The sequence below is a fragment of the Amblyomma americanum genome, chromosome 2 (assembly GCF_052857255.1).
Source record: "Amblyomma americanum isolate KBUSLIRL-KWMA chromosome 2, ASM5285725v1, whole genome shotgun sequence".
Taxonomy (NCBI): domain Eukaryota; kingdom Metazoa; phylum Arthropoda; class Arachnida; order Ixodida; family Ixodidae; genus Amblyomma; species Amblyomma americanum.
Genome location: NC_135498.1, coordinates 143,581,242 through 143,599,718, shown reverse-complemented (window position 1 = coordinate 143,599,718; position 18,477 = coordinate 143,581,242). Strand labels below are relative to the sequence as shown.

At 50.3% G+C, this 18,477-nt stretch overlaps 1 protein-coding gene across 2 annotated transcripts in view; it reads left to right on the top strand.

Moving 5' to 3' along the window:
- Window positions 1-4,819: 4,819 nt before the first annotated feature.
- LOC144121843 (uncharacterized) overlaps window positions 4,820-18,477 on the top strand; it is a 71,570-nt gene continuing 57,912 nt past the window's right edge. The window contains exon 1 of one of the 2 annotated variants that reach the window (XM_077655258.1): window positions 4,820-5,829. In XM_077655258.1, coding sequence (XP_077511384.1) covers window positions 5,377-5,760 — 384 coding nt within the window. In that variant the 5' untranslated portion in view covers window positions 4,820-5,376 and the 3' untranslated portion in view covers window positions 5,761-5,829. The remainder of the gene's footprint in view (window positions 5,830-18,477) is intronic. The other variant, XM_077655259.1, reaches the window with a different exon arrangement.

The window sequence follows — 18,477 nt, the reverse complement described above, 5'->3', positions numbered from 1 at the left end:
GGCCACCGGAAGCGATAATTCACCGCCTAAGTATTTTATCTTCATGCACTAAGGCTTTACTGATTTGTGCATTTCAATTATCCTGATGTGACTTAAACTGTCGCTTCTTTTACTTACCAGCGTGTTAGGCAGTGCTTATGATACAAATGGCCGCATGGATGTGCAAGGCAAACCGCATCGTCCGGATCGCCAGAAAGCATGGGAGCATACTATGGATTTCAGGGGATCACATCAACCTTTCTGTTGGCTCCGTCCATGGTTGTTGCCACCTGTGTATTAGATTTCACACTCGCCAAGGAACTGCACCTTTACATAAATTAGGTTGGGTGTCCGAAAAGAAATAGAGTCCCGAGCCCACGATTTCACTTTTACATTGGGGCTAAAATATATCACGTCAGTTTGTGTGAATGAAAAGCCTTCTCGAGTTGGCTATATGAAATCAACTGCTCTTCATCTCGGCAGCCTATCACTGCACTGCTCTTTGGCGCTCTGAATGGCGGTTCCGCACAGCAGCCTTGCCCACGCACTGCAGTGCAGCAGTGTCACTGGAAGGTGCAGTACTTAACCACTAAATGACTGCGCCATCAAAAACAAAGTACTTCAAGCTGTTGAAGGTTATGTGCAAATAACGCTGTTCTTCTCGAAATCGCTTATTTTTTTTATTTTGGACTTTAAAAATGCCAGGGTTCCTAACGAACATGCCCTCCAAACAGCGTGCTCATTTGAGTACTGGCCGATATTATAAAATGGTTCCAACAACACCTATTGACTGTTTAACTAAGATGACTTGACGAAAGATGCGTTTGCGTAGCTTCTCTTCTTTCAAAATATAGAAAAGACCTCCTGAATGGAGTCTTCCTTTAATAAACTAAGCAATACATACTGGCAGAAAGGATTCTAAGCTTAATTAGCTTTGTCACTGGCGCTGTTTACTAGTGTTGAGCTACCATGAGTTGCTTTGCTAGTCAACCAGCCTTGTTTTTGTAGTTTCCAAAACTTGGCAGCTGCTGGTCCTTTCTAAATTCATTGCGAAGGCAGTAATGCCTCATTGCGCTTTAGATTCCGCGAGTGAAACGCCTGTTTTGAGCAAACCAGTGTGCTACACTACCTGCATTTTGTAATCTGGTGATGAAGCACCCGAACAACGTCCTGGTAACAAGGGCATACTTTCGTGGCTCTGGCGAATGGGAGAAGAGGTAGAAGCTAAAGGAATGTGCCAGGAGCGGCTTTATAAACCACTTCATACAAATGACGCTGGAGGCTAGGCGATAGATAGATTTTAGGATTGCTACTACGCAACCAAACTTTAAAAGGCAATGGGAAGCACACATTCTCTACCACCTCGTGCCAACCTTGGACTCTTTCCTTTTTGTTATACATTCTGATATAAGCGCTTCATTCAACAGGTGTCTCTGAGAGCTCCCCAACGCGGGGACACACGCCGACCAGGAAGAAGGAAGCGAAAAGACGACAGCCAACTTATCACTGTGCGGAAATGATCGACACTTCGGGGAAGGGAAGACAGCGGCGGCTTCCGTCTCTAGTCTGTAGCAACGGGCGTCATACCTGCAGCATGAACGGCACGCCAACTCAGGTGGGCGCCGCAGGCAGCAGTGAGCGCGTGCGTTGTGGCAGCCGTCGAGGAGCAGTCCTCGTAGATGCCCCCGATAGCAGCAGCAGTTGTAATTAGAGAGTAACGTTCACAGCTCTAAGTTTGCCAGAAGTGACATCTCATTTTAAAGCAACGCATTGCACTGCTATCGTCTAGGTGCCGGATTTGGAATAGATAACCTCGTCAAAAAGCGTCCGGTGCATTAGCTGTGCTGATGCTAACCACGACTCAGCAAGTTCCACCCCGGACGCACAGGTTCCTGTAACAACACTGGTAGAGCTCTTAAAGGAACACTGAATAACTATTTTTTTTGGTGAAGTTCGGGCTATCAGCGGCGTCGTACAGTTTTTCGTGCTGCGTACTCGAATATCGAACCGATATTTCCTCGAGTGAAATTTTTATATTTGTTATTTAACCACGCACTTGGAATAAATTCTTCGCCGTATCTAACACATTCTAACCCCGTTTCTTAGCCCGTACTTTCCTAAGACCAGTTCAATTCAGCACTCTCTTCTCGGCAGACAGTCACTGTTTGGAATAGCCTGCCACCTCATTGTGTGCAATCTCTTTACCTTAAAAGCAGCCATATTTAGCTTTGTATGTTGTAATACCAGTCATTTCCTACTGCTCATGTTTTGTTTTGCTTGCATTTTCATTTGCGGTTCAACTGTTTAATAATTTGCCCTTGTATCCCAATTCTGCTTGGGTTCCACGGCCTGCAGTATGGCATAAATAAATAATGCGTAACTAAAACAAGCGCGAATTGTATTTTCTAGCAGAAATATGCAGCGGGCGCCGCGAGGCACGCCTTGGGTCGGGGCCACATTGAGGGCCGGAGAAGCTGGGGATATAATTCAGTGCAGCGTCGAGTGCAGATCGCAGCTTCGCGCGGTGTTGTAAAAGCAATTATGGCGACTATTTTTCGCTACCTCCAAAGAAAACGATACCTCAGTTCGTTCATTCCGCTCATCATCGGAAAACAGAAAAGACGCGACCAAACATTGCGCCACCGGGAAATAATAATAATAATAATTGGTTTTTTTGGGGAAGGAAATGGCGCAGTATCTGTCTCATATATCGTTGGACACCTGAACCGCGCCGTTAGGGAAGGGATATAGGAGGGAGTGATAGAAGAAACGAAGAAAGAGGTGCCGTAGTGGAGGGCTCCGGAATAATTTCGACCACCTGGGGATCTTTAACGTGCACTGACATCGCACAGCACACGGGCGCCTTAGCGTTTTTCCTCCATAAAAACGCAGCCGCCGCGGTCGGGTTCGAACCCGGGAACTCCGGATCAGTAGTCGAGCGCCCTAACCAGAGTTCCCGGGTTAAGAGCCGGGTGCATTTCATGCGTAAAAGGGGTCAGGGAAACCTCGGCTCCAATTCTCGGAAAGTAAGGGGTGCGAACAATATTTAAGCTTACCACCATCACGGCCCGCCCGAAAGACCTTCCTGCCAAAGAAAGGGCCCCAGGCGTTGTGTACGAAATGCCCTGCTCTGAGTGCCCGCCGTTTTACATAAAGGGAACAGAGTTTCACGGAAAGGATGAAGCGGCACAAATGTGACGTCAAAGTGAGCGAAGCTCAGTGGCCGAGCATTGCGATGCATGCAAGAGGATAGACGTCCGCGCTCAAGGCTACTGCTTCAATCATGGCGCATTCGGCAGACGCCGGGGAAATATTAATTGCTCCGTCGGAACTCTTTGCTCTTCCTAGATTGACTCTGCAAGCTCACTGACCTGGCGGTCGACTATATGCGTGTTCAAAAGCCAAGCTGTAACTCGCCCGCAGCCATGAATTGACCAAGAAACCGAGTTTCTCAAGCTGATGGGTTACGCGACGATTAGCACAGAGGCCTGTAGTGTTCTCCTCGCATGATAAAAGGAGACACGCAAGTGGAGCCAGGCGCTGAAGCTGTCTGTCCGTCCCATCGCGGGGTCACTCTTCGCGGACTAAACGCTGTCAACACTTCACGCACAGCTCCGCACACACAGAGACCTGAACTGTCGCAAAGTAATGAAATTCGAACCGGAAGCAGAGGCGCTTCTTGTCGCTGGTGACACGCTTCCCATATGCAAGAAAATCGAAGGAAAAGCGTGGCGATTCCGCCATACGTTTTTGAGAGAAAGCCCTAGAGGTCGCAACAGGAACAAGCTGCGCATGTAGCCGCTTTGAGAGGAACTGCTTCGCGCAGAGTATACTTACCCCTGCTCACAGCAACGACTCTGTGCGCTGCGAGCTTTTTATCTTGCGGAAACAGTGGAAGCAGTCGCGGCCGTAGTTGTTAGTGCACCCGTGCGCAGAGCAGTGGCCCGTGTTGAACCGGGTGCATTGAAAACTCAGCTGACACGTTTTGTATGTCCACAACGCATACAACACAAGAAACAACACTTGCTGGAAGCTCGCTCGGGTGGCTCGAATATCTGCGGTTCCTCAGGGTGACGTCACGTGGGCCGCCGACATGGACGTAAAATGGACGAGGTTTCTCCCTCCGCTGTTTTCTTCTCCTGCGCTCGCGCGGCAGATTTCAAAACCGCGTTTTCGATTGGTGGTCTTGCCAGTTTTAGCCAAAATCGAAAAGTAACTTCACAGACGCGATCAACGAGTTTACTTCACAATCCTAGTTGGTTAGCAGATTTGAAAACCGCCTCAGTATAAGTAAACAGAAAGAGCAAGAAAAAGGGCTTCTTCAGCTGCTTCCGGGGCAGCTGATCTGCAGTGGGCAGAACAAAAATGGGTAGCGCGGCAGACAAAGAAAATGAAAGATGGATAGGAAGGGTTCTAAGAAAGGACAAAGGAGAGCAGTTCTGCATACTGCAGCGTACAATAGACATGAAACAAGCGAAGAGATAAGCATATCGAAAGAAACACCAGATTTCCTCACCCCTCTGTGTTGAACTGTATAGTACAACGACGCATTCACGCATTCACGCAAAGAAGCACTGCAAAAATGTCGGCTGCTTATTCCTCACAGGTGTTTGACTGCAGTTGGAGGCGTATGGAAAAGCGCCCCCCATTCCAGGGAAACTTAAGCGCGTTACAGGGCCTCAGGTTGTAGAAATTATTTCCAGCCCACCCCAAACTACGTACTTCTCATACGTGTCGGGGCCTTGTTGAAATAACAGTGCGAGGTGCTGCGTGCATTGACGAATGTTTCTCCCGTAGCGAGTACCCAGATGAATTTTTCCGGGTGTTTTCTCCAGCAGTGTGGTGCAATACGCGACTGAACGTCACCTTTCCCGCCCAAGTTCTCCCCGAGGCTCAGAAATTCTTCTACAATGACCAGTGCACGGACTTTTCTTTAACGTTGCCACGCCGTTGCTACACGAGCGACGCTCCACGCGACTGCTCACCTCCCTGGCCGCGCCACGCCGCCGGCGGAGCACTACGCTTCGGCGGCAGGCGGCGCAGCCCACGAGAGCAGCTCGGCTGCCGTCTCCCCCCGGCGAGTGAGTCACACCCGGGGAACAGCGCCTCCTACTCTTCCTCGCCGGCGGCGCTGCCCACCCGCGTGCGCCGACCGGCGACAGCTACAACTCCCCGCGCTTCATTGGCGGCCGCTGAAACCGGCTGCTGCTGCTTCAGTGCCCGCTGTCGGCTGGTGCCCCTCGCCGACGCGGTGTTCAGCGGGAGAGTGCAGCAGCTCACTCATCGCCGGTCCCCTTCCCCGGCGACTCCCTGTCATTGACTCCGGCCTGCGAAGCAGTCTTCTGTCACCGATCTGAGCTGCGCCGGCGTCTCGGTGACCACCACGCGAAGAGCGGCATGGCTGCCGCCGCATCGGCGTCGGCGGCGCTGGCCCGCCACGCGCTCCAGCTGCTCAAGACCGTGGCGCGGGACGTGTTCGCCGTGCTGGCCGTGGTCGCCTTCTTCATGACCCCCCTGGCCGCGCTGCCGTACACGCGCGCCTACGTGCCCAACACGTACACCCTGTCCAACTCCAACTGCTCGGCGTGGGCGCTGCGCATCCTGGGCTGGCTGCTGCTCCTGCCCGGCACGGTGTCCGTGCTCTTCGTGCTCCTGGTGCTGCCGCCGCTGTGCATACCGCGCCGCTGGAAGTACCGGGCTGTCGTCGAGAACTACAAGGTCGGCCCGCAGACCACGTTCCGCTGGGAGTCGCCCTTCTTCGACCGCAAGTACCGGCTCTGACGCGCGACGCCGGCGAAGATGATGACCGGGAACGGATGCTGTCTCGCTCCGTGGCAGACGAGCACGGAGGTTGGTGAACCTTTCCTGCATTCTCCTCGGTATAGGATGCGCTACTTACGCGGAAATGCGACACCTAAAGCATTCAGTGCGAGGAAGCTTCTGCTTCGCGTGTGCCAGTTTCAGCTACTATGCACTTGATATTTTCGTTCCCTGAAAGCCTGCAACACAGTTCAGTGAGTTGACATAAATGTAGCTGCGTCCAAGAAGCAGCACACACATAGGCACTCTCAGAAACAATGTAAAATTAGAGGCCGGCGACTTAGTCCGAATATCGTGTTGTTTCCGAAACTTTCGACTACAGTACGCATTCCGCAATTAAATGACATGCAAGGGTAGTCTTGTCCGTATTGATCGTTTTTCGACGTTATCAACTTGTTCTTTTTCGCTTTATTCTAAATTACCTTCCTTTTCAGAGGCAAAGCTTGATCACACATTGCGTCGGGCTGAATCAAAAGCACCTCAAAGCACGTCGGAATCTGCGGATTTGTTATCAGTGGGTCAAAGTGAACTTCATGCACCGCAGTTACGCATAGGTTCGATAAGATGGCACCTAAAAACTTCACTAGTCAGATAGATAGCCATGGGCGGTGTCGAATATCAGCATTACAGGGGCGATGTTTCGTAATGTACAGTGTAGTTCGTGTAACATGATTACGGTAATCATGTTAGGAAAAGCGGATTCCTCTTGCCTCCGCGTAGCGTTTGCACGAATAAAAAAAAAAAAGCAAGTGGCTAAGCGCTTGGCAAGGCAGAGCCCACAGATATAAACGACGCAGACTCTTATAAACTGAGTCGTCGCATATTGCCTCGCTTTGGCTTCCATCCATGATTAAGTGGTGTGCCCTTATTTCTAGCGTCACAGAACCTGTAAAAACTAAGTTCCGAAAAAAATGAAACAAAACAAAGTTCGAGCGTTCAGTTAAATGTATAAATAAGTGTGTAGAGCAAGCGTACCTTTGCCTCTTTTATAACTAGGTTTCCTCTTGGCGTTTAATACCCAGAGGTCATTTTCAACTTCACTAGAAAAATAACCCAAAATGTTATTTTCGGTCAAACATCGTGCAATTTATGCGTCGTACGGCGTCCGCACTGCGCAAAAACGGACCTATATGACCGTCTCGCTTCCCTTGATTGTTTCGAATGGCAGTCTGTCACGAGAGTTACGCTCACTGTGCCTTCTTGTTCTGAGTGACGAAGGTGGTCGGAGGTCGTTTGAAGAATAATAGTTTGTAGAAGTTAACGCGCATGTTTAAACCGAGGGAGCGCCAGTGAGGGTCACTGCAGCGGGAGAATCCAGGTTAGTTGCTACCTGTTCAGGCTTTGTTTGATCCGCCGTGAGACCACAGTACGCGAGTGGTTTTGCGTTGTGCTCCTCTCGAGATGCGACCGCCCCGGTGGCATCGAAATCGCGTTTTCGCGCTCAGTTTAGCGCATGCCACAGCTGGTATAGATTGTCACACGCACATGTGAAGTCGGCGGCGCCCCAGAAACACCAAAATGAGCTATAGGGCGGAGAGAAAGGGTTTACGGTCGGCAGCGTACGCAGCTGCCCATACAGTTTCTCTAATTAAATGGCGCTAGCTAACGGTGGGGGGGATGTTGCATGCCGCGCACGACCTCGGGCCATATTCGGCATTTCAGTAGTTTCCTAGTTACGTAGGAGAGTTTTACCTGAGCAGCTGGGCACTTCACGAAATGTTTGTGTGGCTGCTAATTTTCATATTTACTTTTAAGCTACTGATTGCACATTTACAATCCCGTCGCGAGGAAATTGCCTATTATTGCGCTTTGGATTTTTGTATGTTGCCACACGCCGCTGGAAAGCACGTGTTCTCTAATTGTAAAATGCGCGACTTGCTTCCATTAGTGTGGCAAAAATATATGGCCTTCACTTCAAATATTGAGCACATTAGCGTATGTTTGCCTTTCCTTTTACAGAAATCCCTGTTGTGTGATGGCACGGGGAACAGTCGATTAAAAGCTATTGAACTATATTTAACGGGCCGCTTTACAAAAAGACCCGACGCGTGTACGGACAATATGAATGGCCTCTGTGCAAATGGCCATCGATTTTTTTTTTTCTGCTGTCAACCGTACGCACCCCCGCCACACAGCAAGTTTAGTTGGTGAGAAGTGCGAATGCGATACAACAGATGGCGCTAGGTTGATCCATCCCGCTAGGTTTTATTTAGTAAAGACGCTTGGAAATGAAGCAGTAAACGAGCTAAAAGTCACACATTGAAGTCACTGTTACTTTTAATTGAATGTTTCGCAAAACGCTACTTAAATACTATGGCACAATAAACATGCAGCGGCGCTGGAGGCGTTAGTAGGACAGTGGGAAATGATACTTCATTTCAGAAGCATTCACTTTTCGCCGGAAAAACTGCCACAGATCAGCCACCTCTTCGCAGATACTATTGTGGCGGGCTTGCAGCGCTTGTGACGCACTTTCGGATCTATGTAGCTTGTAAAGCGCAGCATTATCTGGAGGCATGGCTGCTTTAAAGTCCCCAGATCAGCTTCCTTGCAAAGCAATGAGGCAACTTTGAATATTATTAGAGACTGATATGAACATATTGATGTTCCGATGCATAATAAAACCTTGATTTTGAAGTTTCTCCCGCGCTTGCATCGAATAGCTATGATTGCCTTAGAAAACCGAGGGATTGCGTTTCTGACGATAAAAAGCAGGAAACTACAATCGTCCCGACGGCGCTTCTGCTAATGTATTCATTGCTATGGTGCAGTCTTTCGGTGTGCGGAAAACGGAGGTAATAAACGATTTCCCGATGAAAAATGCGCTTGTCCAAAATTTCTGGGTGTGGACAAGGGACATGATGCCCAACTTTCGTTCCCCGTGTTAAGGACTGAAGTTGCGTTATGTTCTTTCCTTTTTTATATATATATATATGCGTGGTTTGCCTAGAAGTGACTTGGTTTCTCTTGCCCGAAATGCTGCGCAGAAAACGAGGGCTTTCGTGTGCCCAGGAATCCCTCGCAAGTGTCGGGCTGGCCTTATTGTCGCTGACCGACAAGGATGCAGAGTGGGTTCGCCGGCCGGCCTTGTTTTGCGAGGCTTCCTCGTCGCCGCTGTCGTCCCTAACCCGTTACGCAACTCGGCGGCAGCCTTCCTCCATTCAGCGCAGAAAGAAAGAAGGACGATACATTTAGAGCTTATTGTGCTGCTCCGTTCTGCTTCTCGGGCGGTATGCGACCTTCGTGCAGTTCCCACTGCGGCGACTCTGTCTCTCGACCTCCTTCATGCGTTCCCTCACGGCGGGGTTTAGGAGTTTGCCGAGAATGCGACCATCTTTGCGCCTTCTCTGTCCTCATGACACATTTTGCGCTTGGGATTTAAGGAACCTGCGCTAGAGTGTTTCATGCTAGTGGCCGTGTGCCAACTAAGTACGCGCAGGAAGAGTAACTTTTGCTAGCGAAAGGAGCGGTATTGAAACGCCTTTTGCCCTCAGGCAATGCGACTGCGTGCTCTGCGCGAAGGGGGCGGGGGGTCCTCTTCGATGGCTGCTATACTGGCACATACACAAGGTGTTTCACCCAAGACTTTGCACATTTTTTTTAAATAGGGTTTTTGACTTAGAAGAACGTTTTTTACGGCATATCATTTTCAGGGGTGTAGTAGATCTGAATATAGCTAAGACTTGATATTAGCGCGCTGGTTAACTAATACTTAATAGTTAAATTTTAACTATTATACGTTAGGCTCCTTAATTACTGAAAGGCGTGTAGCCCACCGTAAGTATATAAAATATCCGTATCAGATTTTAGAACTTTGGAAACGGCGCTGTAGCCCAAAAAATTTTGGCTACTTTGACGAATTACGTGTACTGTAGAAGTTGCTTTGCCTGCGAGCGTCTTTATGCGGCATGCATTCTGGCGCGATATAGCCAGAATTTGTTGGCCCACAGCGCCGAGGGTAACCACGCTTTCGAAATGCTAAAAACTGATAGGATATTACTGACGTTGGGCTGCACGCCTTTTAATTATTAAGGAGCCTAACAGTAATATGTAAGAAGTTACCTATTCATTATTAGTTAATCATCCTGCCAGGTAGCACGTCTTGGCTGTATTCTGATGTAGTACACCGTCGACATCGCTATGCAGAAAAAGGCGCTCTTCTAACTGAAAACGCCAGTATTTAAAAATTGTGAAAAGTCTTAGGTGAAACACATGCACATTGGTTCTCAGCCTGACGTTGGATCAGTGGTGGTTTTCCGGATTGCTTAGCCGCGTCGTATAAGTCCGAGGCAGGGACATGCTGATTAATGGGACAGAGGAGGGATGTGCATGCCCGCTCGCATATTGGACATCCGCACACGTGCACACTTGAATACATACGTGCCCACTCACAAGGAAACACTGGTCAGGGTAATAAGTTTATAACGCGTTGAAAGAAGCATTTTAATGCGGTCAGCCCCCGTCAAAACGTCATCGTGATTGCCCGGCAGGAATACGGAGAAGTATTTATCGTCCCGCTTACTTCGAGAATCACTTCACATCCAGACGACGCCACATGTTCTGAACCGAACGCGGGGTAATCTTCCTGAGATTTACGCATGCTCATTGCGCCCCCTGCACCGTACATAAGTCACCGCCTTCGTCCATCCGCTGCCATTGTGAACAAGGGAACCGTACGGGCCCCGAAACGTCATTGTTTTTCCATTTTTTGGCGAGTGCTCTTCATTTCTGTTATTAGGCCTGAATCATACATCCTCTGAGAGCAAACCTTACGACCGTAAGCCTCGCACGTGAGGCTGAGGAAAACATCCGGTGGCGGGCTTGACGCGTTGGCTGCCGAGAAGAAACACGTGATCGCTTGACCCACGCCTTTGCACGCATGTGAATGAGCGGGAGGAAGAGAAAATGCACAAAGCAAAGCTGCGTATTCAACACGCGGCAACGAGGAAGTGCAACCCGCCTTCGGCCGCATGCCCGATAGCTGTCGCGCCGACGTTGTATAAGGCTCTAGATTGGTCACGCTTCCTTCTATTCTCTCCTCTAACGGGGCCGACAGGATGGCCGCGTTGGCTCTTTGCTTTTGTTCGGCCGTTGTGTGTCAGCAGGCTGCACGACGTCTTTCCGAGGTGCGTCGAGATAAATGTGGCCAGTTTTTTTCCTCCTGCCTCGACATGTTTGTGTTTCCTTTCCGCAGTGGTGCTCGTGTGGAGGCTATGTTATCGCGCTCAGTATACGACTTCCAGCGCGAGTGTGTCAAGCCAGAGTGCCCGTTGCAGCTGACGTCTATGTGGCGCGCTGTTGTGGGCAGCACCGAACACATCGGAAAACCAAAGACGACGCTGTCTCTACACCTTTCTGTGTACGAGCCGTGAGCCCTACAACCGCCCCGTGTTGGTTCGTCAAGGGAGCTTCGACTCCGACCACTTTCGTCGTGTGGGTCATACTCAGCGCATTAGTATGGGGAACCTGCGCTGCCAAGTTGGCAATGCAATTGTTCCATTCGGTGGCTCAAAATTGCTTTTGTCAGCCGCTTAGATCGCTGCAAACGCGAGAACACATTCTGCGCGCTTAGATACCCGCGTTTGGCTGACAGTATTCATTGCCTAGCTTCTCTCGGCGTAGCCCAGATAGCTGACGCATGGCACGTGCGCCTTGGACAGAGCGTGGGGGCTCACGCCAATAAGCGCCTGAAGGTGGCGCGGAAAAGTACTAAGAGTACTACCAAAAACTGCTTGGTCTTCTCGCTAGGCAGTGTGATATGGCGCTGCAATCGGCACCGCAAACTTCAGTGCAAGTTCTCTATACGCTCGGCGTCAAATGTTTCTTGACCATGCCAGCTCTAGCCACCCCACCACAAGTTGCCTTGACAAAAAAAAATTAAATTTTCTCTGCTCCTCATCATAATCTGCGAGGCGAAATGTGACAGCGAAGGAGAAAATTATATTTACAGGACATAACTCAGACGAGGACGCCTTAGGGGCCCGGGTGTGTAAAGCCAGATGGTCCCCAAGCCGGTCAGGATATAGTTTCTTCTCGAGACAGGGCCAGGGCCTCTTCCGTGCTTGATAAACGACGGGCTTAATGACCTGCGCCTAATGAGAGGTGACTCGCGCAGCAGGGTTCACGTAGAGCTCTTCGGCACGCTGTGTTTGGAAACTGCGGTCCAGGCGGTGGACGCTGCGCTCCCAATTCCTTGCCCTTAACCCCCAATGAAAGAAAAAGAAAAAAAAAATTCAGCTCCTCGCGCGAAAAAAAATCACCTGAGCCTGTTTAATATAAAAATTTGTTCACCACAGGTTCACGAAATAGTCCTATTTTTTTTCTACGCCCATCAGTTGTTGTCACTGCCCGCACGAACAACTATGGCAGCCCTTCAGTCGGCGTGCACGGTTTCACATCCGCTAAGAGTCCGTCATTGTGTTTCTTTTTTCGCAGCTGGCTTGTACCATGACGAATGTTACACACCACTCCGGCGATGCGTCTAAAAAAGTCTTAACAGCTTTGCGTTCGCCGACAGGTGATGCAGAATAAATTAACGAGCGGTGCGCTTGCACGTTGCAAGGTATTTATGTTTTCAGAAAATGAACAGCTAAAGTTTGAAAAATATTTTGCAGCTTCTTTGAAAGCAGCCAGCCTCGTGTGCTCGTGTACGCCGTACTTCCACTGCTCCAAATCGACCTCCTACAATGGGCGACTGTTTTCCACGCGTTCTTCTTACCATTGTTATTTGATGCGTGAAGAAAGCGCGAGACATTTGAAAACCGAGTGGGGCCAATTTATGACTCTAGGATTGCATTCGCATCGGTGTCTGTAACTCGCTTGTGCCGTTTTCTGCACGTGTTTGCCCTGCAGAAACCGTGCTACCGTCAGCGCACTTACAACCAACGTTTCGCGCGACAAATTCGCAGTACGAGGATGTCACATTGCAGTGTGACAGAATTTGCTGTGCTCTAGAGCAGAAAGTTGACGTGGAGAGGGCACGTAATGTGAAAAACAGATGACCGATGACATCTTGGGGTATCACAGAGAGGGTGCCGAGTTTAAGAAACTGTCCCCATCACCTCTCATTTGATTCTTGCGCTTGTACGTATTACACTAGGCAGGATCAGAGAAAGGAAACACGGTCACAGGTAGGCTTCACTAACTAATCAACAAACAAACAAACGGCTCAAACCAGGAACAAGGATGAAATTGGGAGATTGGCTGGGTCAATGAAGTGGCCACGGCGGCCGCAGGGTATGTTCGATTGGACAAACAAGATCAATAAGAGGTGTGGGAGGGGGGCTATGCTTTGTAGTAGACGCAGTCGGCGAGGCGATGCTTATCTCTTAAATTGTTTACGCAGGCTGTTGGAGGTAAGTTGAGCGCAAGGCAATGGCCGAGACATCATAATCATGGTAAGCGAAGGATTATTAAAATTTCGATGTTCCATTTTTTTAGCGACCTCCTGCGGTGCTCTGAGTCTCCTTTCACTAAACGGTCTTTCCATCCCACGCGCTACACGTGCACACACATATAGACGCTCACAAACACGCACGCATGCACACAAGTGCGCGCATCTGTAAATTCAAGCTGTGACGTTTTCTAAAGAGAGCTGGCCGCCCCCTCCCTCTCTTTGCTCAGCGACGTTTGCGATACGCGGTTAGTTTTTCGCGCTTGGCATATTGTTGTTTCATATGTTTTGCGCATGTCGCGTGTTTTCTACATTCAGTAAAGCGTCCGCGGCACGGCTTGCCACTTCATGCTGAAGCAGAACGACGAACGGAGGAAACTATGACGCGCTGAGTTCGTCTGACAGAAGGCGGGAAACGAGCTTTCTGTGAGTGTGTGCGTCTATGCATACTTCCATACGGGGCCCCAGCATAAACGAAAGCTAGACAAACGGGTTTCATGCGTTCAAAGTGCAGCAGCAGTCTCACTCTCCGCAGCGTTTCTCTTCCGACGTGTCAGTTTTAGTCAATCTGTCTGAGCCGCGGCTTCCGCATTCTCCTCGCCAGCCACACCCGCTGTTTCTTCTTTGTTCTGCACGGGAGCAGAAAGCATGGGCTTTGTGTGCATCGCACATGAATGACGCTCGCGGAAGGCAGCCAGCTAATCTCCCAAGCAGCTGGGGTTGTTTGTTATCACAGCAGGGCCAGGGCGCATCTTCTGTGCCAATTTTGGCGCGCTTTGGCGCCGCGCCCGGAGTTCGTGCCTGCCAACGCGAGTGACCAAGAGACGTCAGCCTCAGAGCGCGGGGAAAAAAATAAAAAGCTCAGCTGCAAGCACTGCGTTATACGGCCCGCATTCAAGCCAAGCCCTCCTAGACTGGTTCCTTTCGTATACCTCTCTATCGCCGGACATGCCTAAGACGGCCCCAATCATCATAGGCGCTAGATAGACACTACCCTAAACAAGTTACGTAAGGTGGGGGACCAGGTGGGTCGGATGCTCCGCCGGGTGTCCAATAAAAGGGGGGGACTACGATGCAAAGATGCCCTGCGGCTGGCCAATGCATTCGTGACCAGCCGGATTTTATATTCGGCTCCCTACCTCCACCTACGCAAATGCGATGAGAATGCCTTAGAGGTAGTTCTCCGCAAGATTTATAAGAGAGCGCTCGACCTCCCCATAACGACGTCCAACAAGCGTCTCCTCGGTCTGGGGATGACCAACACCTTTGGGGAGTTACGAGAAGCTCATCTTAACAATCAATACTTGCGCCTAAGCAAAACGCCTGCGGGGAGCCGCCTTCTAACCCGCTTACACATTTCCTACGCAACACATACAGAAGAACGGGTCCGCATCCCTGAAGCCTGGCGCTTTGCACTCCAGGTGCGACCCCTTCCGAAGAACATGACTGCAGACACCCATGATGGTCGCCGTCTCGCGCGGGCGGAGGCTATTTCTCAACAATATGGCCACAAGCCAGGTGTCTTCTATGTGGATGCGGCCGGCCCGCACCATGGGGGTTGGTACACGGCGGCCGTCATCCACCAAAACACTACAGTTCAGGGCCTTACTTTCCGTGCCCCAAACATTACATTTGCGGAAGAGATCGCCATTGCACTGGCCGCCGCAGATCCAGAGTCCCGAGTCATTATTACGGACTCCAGGGGCGCCTGCCGCAATATTGAGCAAGGGTACATTCCAGACCGTGCTTTCAAAATTCTCCACGCATGCGATTACACAGGGTTTCCGACCCATCGTACCATCGTGTGGGCTCCGGCTCATGCGGGTCTTGAGGGGAAAGAGGCAGCCGACGCTGCCGCCCGCGCGCTTACTCACCGGGCGTCGCCTCATCCGCAGCCTGATCCGGAATTCAATTTCAATCCGACCATCACCTTTAAAGAGATCACCTCTCTTTATCAAAATTTTCATGGTCTCTATCCCCCTCCCTGTAAAGGCCTCACCAGGGTGGAGGAGCGCTGGCTTCTCCGCCTCTATACCAATACTGTACTGTGTCCGGCAGTACTTAAGCACTTCAATTCTTCTTTCTCGGGCGCGTGCCCACACTGTGAGGAGGAGTTTTCGGACACCTACCACATGGTGTGGGCATGCCCTTCCAATCCTGCCTACCCACCCCACCTCCACCCCACTCGAGAGGCCTGGGAAGCTGCCCTGCGCGGCTGCTCCGAACTCCATGCCCAACAGGCATTGGTAGCTAGAGCCCGAGCCGCTGCGGAAGCTACAGGGATCCCGGACTAGGGCTCCCTCCTAGTGTTTGTAAGGGACGGGCCCTTCCGGCTCGCCCCATCGACCTCTCACTGTAAATAGAAATAAAAGTTTTCCTCCTCCTCCCAAGCAAGGACCGAGACCAAATGCGCCATGTGCTGCCAGGTAGGGCAGGCTTTCTTGCTTTTATTGTTTGAGAGGAGTCTTGAAAACTATCGCGTGACGTCCAATCCAGAATTTTCTTCCGCTATGATGGAACCCGTGCACGCAGCCGGATGATCATATTAGACGTTTTTAGCATACCGTAGACGTACCACCCGAGACGTATGCCGCTTTACAGGACCCCTCTTGCGCATGCGCAGTCGCATTGTCGGGGTGAGGGGGGCCACTGCGCGTGCGCAAGAGGGGTCCGGTAAACCGGTATACGCCTCCTGTAGCATGTCTACGGTATGCAAAAAACGTCTATTCTCTAATCCCGACTGCGCGTCTTTTTTCTGGAACCTATCCTTCTCGTTCCTAGCTTACTCCACTCATATGAGTAAAAAAAACGCGATGTGTGGGCTGCAGCAGCAGCTTAGAGACACAGTAACTGCCACCGAGCTTTCGTTGGCAACACTCACGGCGCAATAAGTATACACGGTTAGATAAGAGAATCGTAACTGCAGCGGTGGCGTGCGTAGAGGTATGTCGCAACCGAAAGCCGCCGCGCTCATCTGCTCACTAATGAGGGAACAGTGAGTCTGACCGACGGGGCTGCGGAATCCTTACCAGCGTTCGGGCAGGGGGTGGAGGAGGAGGGGGGGGGGGGGAGACGTTTATTTATGGCTATTTCTTCACTCCCTTACGATCAAAAAGTCTTCCATCTCTGAGAGGTAGGAAGTTGTTTTAATGGGACTCCACCGCTTTAGGAGCGTATAGGTCATCGTTTTGCGTTGGCGTTGTGCAGGAACTGGACAAGAAATTTGTGCATACCTCGGTGGAATTTCGCGTTGCTTGAGGGAATTGGTTTCCAGCCCGCTCTAAAGCTGGCCTTAATTACTGACACTTTCGCTGTAACTGGAACAGTTAGGCCTTTCTAGCAGGTTGACGGTGGTAAAAGTTTGTTTTCTAAATCCTTCGTGTGATATTACTTTCCGATTGAAAGTGCGTGGTGCTTTCAGGCTTCATATAGTGGTCTATACGCTGCGCATGAACGTCTGCGGGATCATTCCCAAGAGTAGGCATAGATTGTGGCATGTTTAGTGCTGTTCATGCATTTTTATTTGGGAGTAAGCAATCATAGGTCTCACTACGTCGATGGCGCATAAAAGTCAAGCTCTTCGAGGCCAGACTCCGCTGCGCAACGGTTGTCGAAGTTTGTTTGCAACGATAGATTAGTTGTCGATTCCGCGTTCTGCTGTTTTCGAATCTTGCGCACGAATAATGCTTTCTCTCCCCCTCAGCGTCTTCCCTTCGCGGACTGAATGAATCTCTCGGTCTTCCTTGCGCGGTGAGATGGAGGGTTGTCTCCAAATTTCGCCTCCATGTCCTTGCATGCGCCAGCGGGCAGTGGCTCTTTCTGGAACAAGTATCGTTCGAAAAATGTGGCACACGTACCGGCATTCCGGTAGCGGCACACTGTATCACATGGAAGCGGTGCCATTCCGTTTATGCGCAACTCTTGAAATTAATCCTTTAATCCTGACTGCGAGCACGCTTACCGGCAGCCACAGCAGGATGCACTTATACATTGTACATTTACGTGCAATATTTCTTTTCCTCTTTTGTGCGCCCTCATTTTCATGGCGTCCACTTCTTAAAAGGGCTGTGAATGGGGCTCTAATAAAGTTGCGGCATGCCTGGGATATTGAAGCACGCCGCTTCACGAATAGTATCCAGCAACAATTTTTAAAATGCGCTTTCTAGAACCTGAGTTATCTGTAGTTAAAATTTGAATATCAGTGTCTTCGCGCCTTTCCCTCTCTTCTCGTCACTTTTTGCACGATGGAAGGTAGGCGCTCCTTCACCGACCCCCGTCTGGGAGAGGAGCTTCCCGGCCCGCCGGAGTTAAGCGGCTTATTGGCAGCGGTCACAGTAGCTGCCTGACGTCTGAAAGAATCTAACTAATGGCCACCTCTCACCTTGTCTACGCAGATACGGGGGCCGGAGGAGGGCGCGAGCATGAAAATGTCGCCAGGAAGGGCTCGCCAACTTTTACGCGTGATTGTGGGTCGTCTGCTTCGTGTAGAAGAGTATTATTTGGCTCTGGTTTTCATGGCAATACAGTGCAGTGATTAAGTGAGTTGATGTGCTCTCCTCAGAAGGCGTTTCAGAGCCCCTTTAACGGAAATGTTCGTGTCGCCGCGTTCCACTGCCACTGAAAGATGTGTTCTACACCGGACGACGCCTCAGTCACAAGCGTGCCAAGGCTGCGGTGCTTTCTGAGGGGATGCTTCGATCTGCACTTGCGTAGCACCGTATGACGCCTGCACGTTTCACTCCGCTTTAGTATATATACGAATCGCTAGGCGAATTCTAGGAAGCTGTGCAACAAATTTCGTTAGTTACAAGGTAAGGGTTGAATGAGGTAGTTCTTTGCGTCGTGCATATCGTTCTTTGCACAGGCGGATTTGTGGGTCTCTCTTAGAAAGGACAATTGGCGGGAGCAGTTAACGTTGAACTACGGTGGGACCTCGTTATAACGAAATAATGAATATAACGGAGGAAGGACGATTCCCTGTGGAAGCTTTGTAAGCACGGGCTATAACGAAGCTACGGCTATAAGGAATCAATTGTAGGGCCCCTTCAACTTCCTTATGACGAGTTCGAACAGTATAGATATAGTCAAGGGTTCGACGAAAGTTCGTCTGGTCAGGCATTAGTATAGACCTTTTCACAAACAGGTACACGGGCGTCGCCATATTGGGCACTGGACTGTGCTTATAGTACAGGAATGAGTTGAGCATTAAGCTCCCCCACGTTCTCCCCACAGCCCAAAAACCGGCTATCCCGAGGGCTGTGAAAAGGTCTATAAGCAAAAGATTA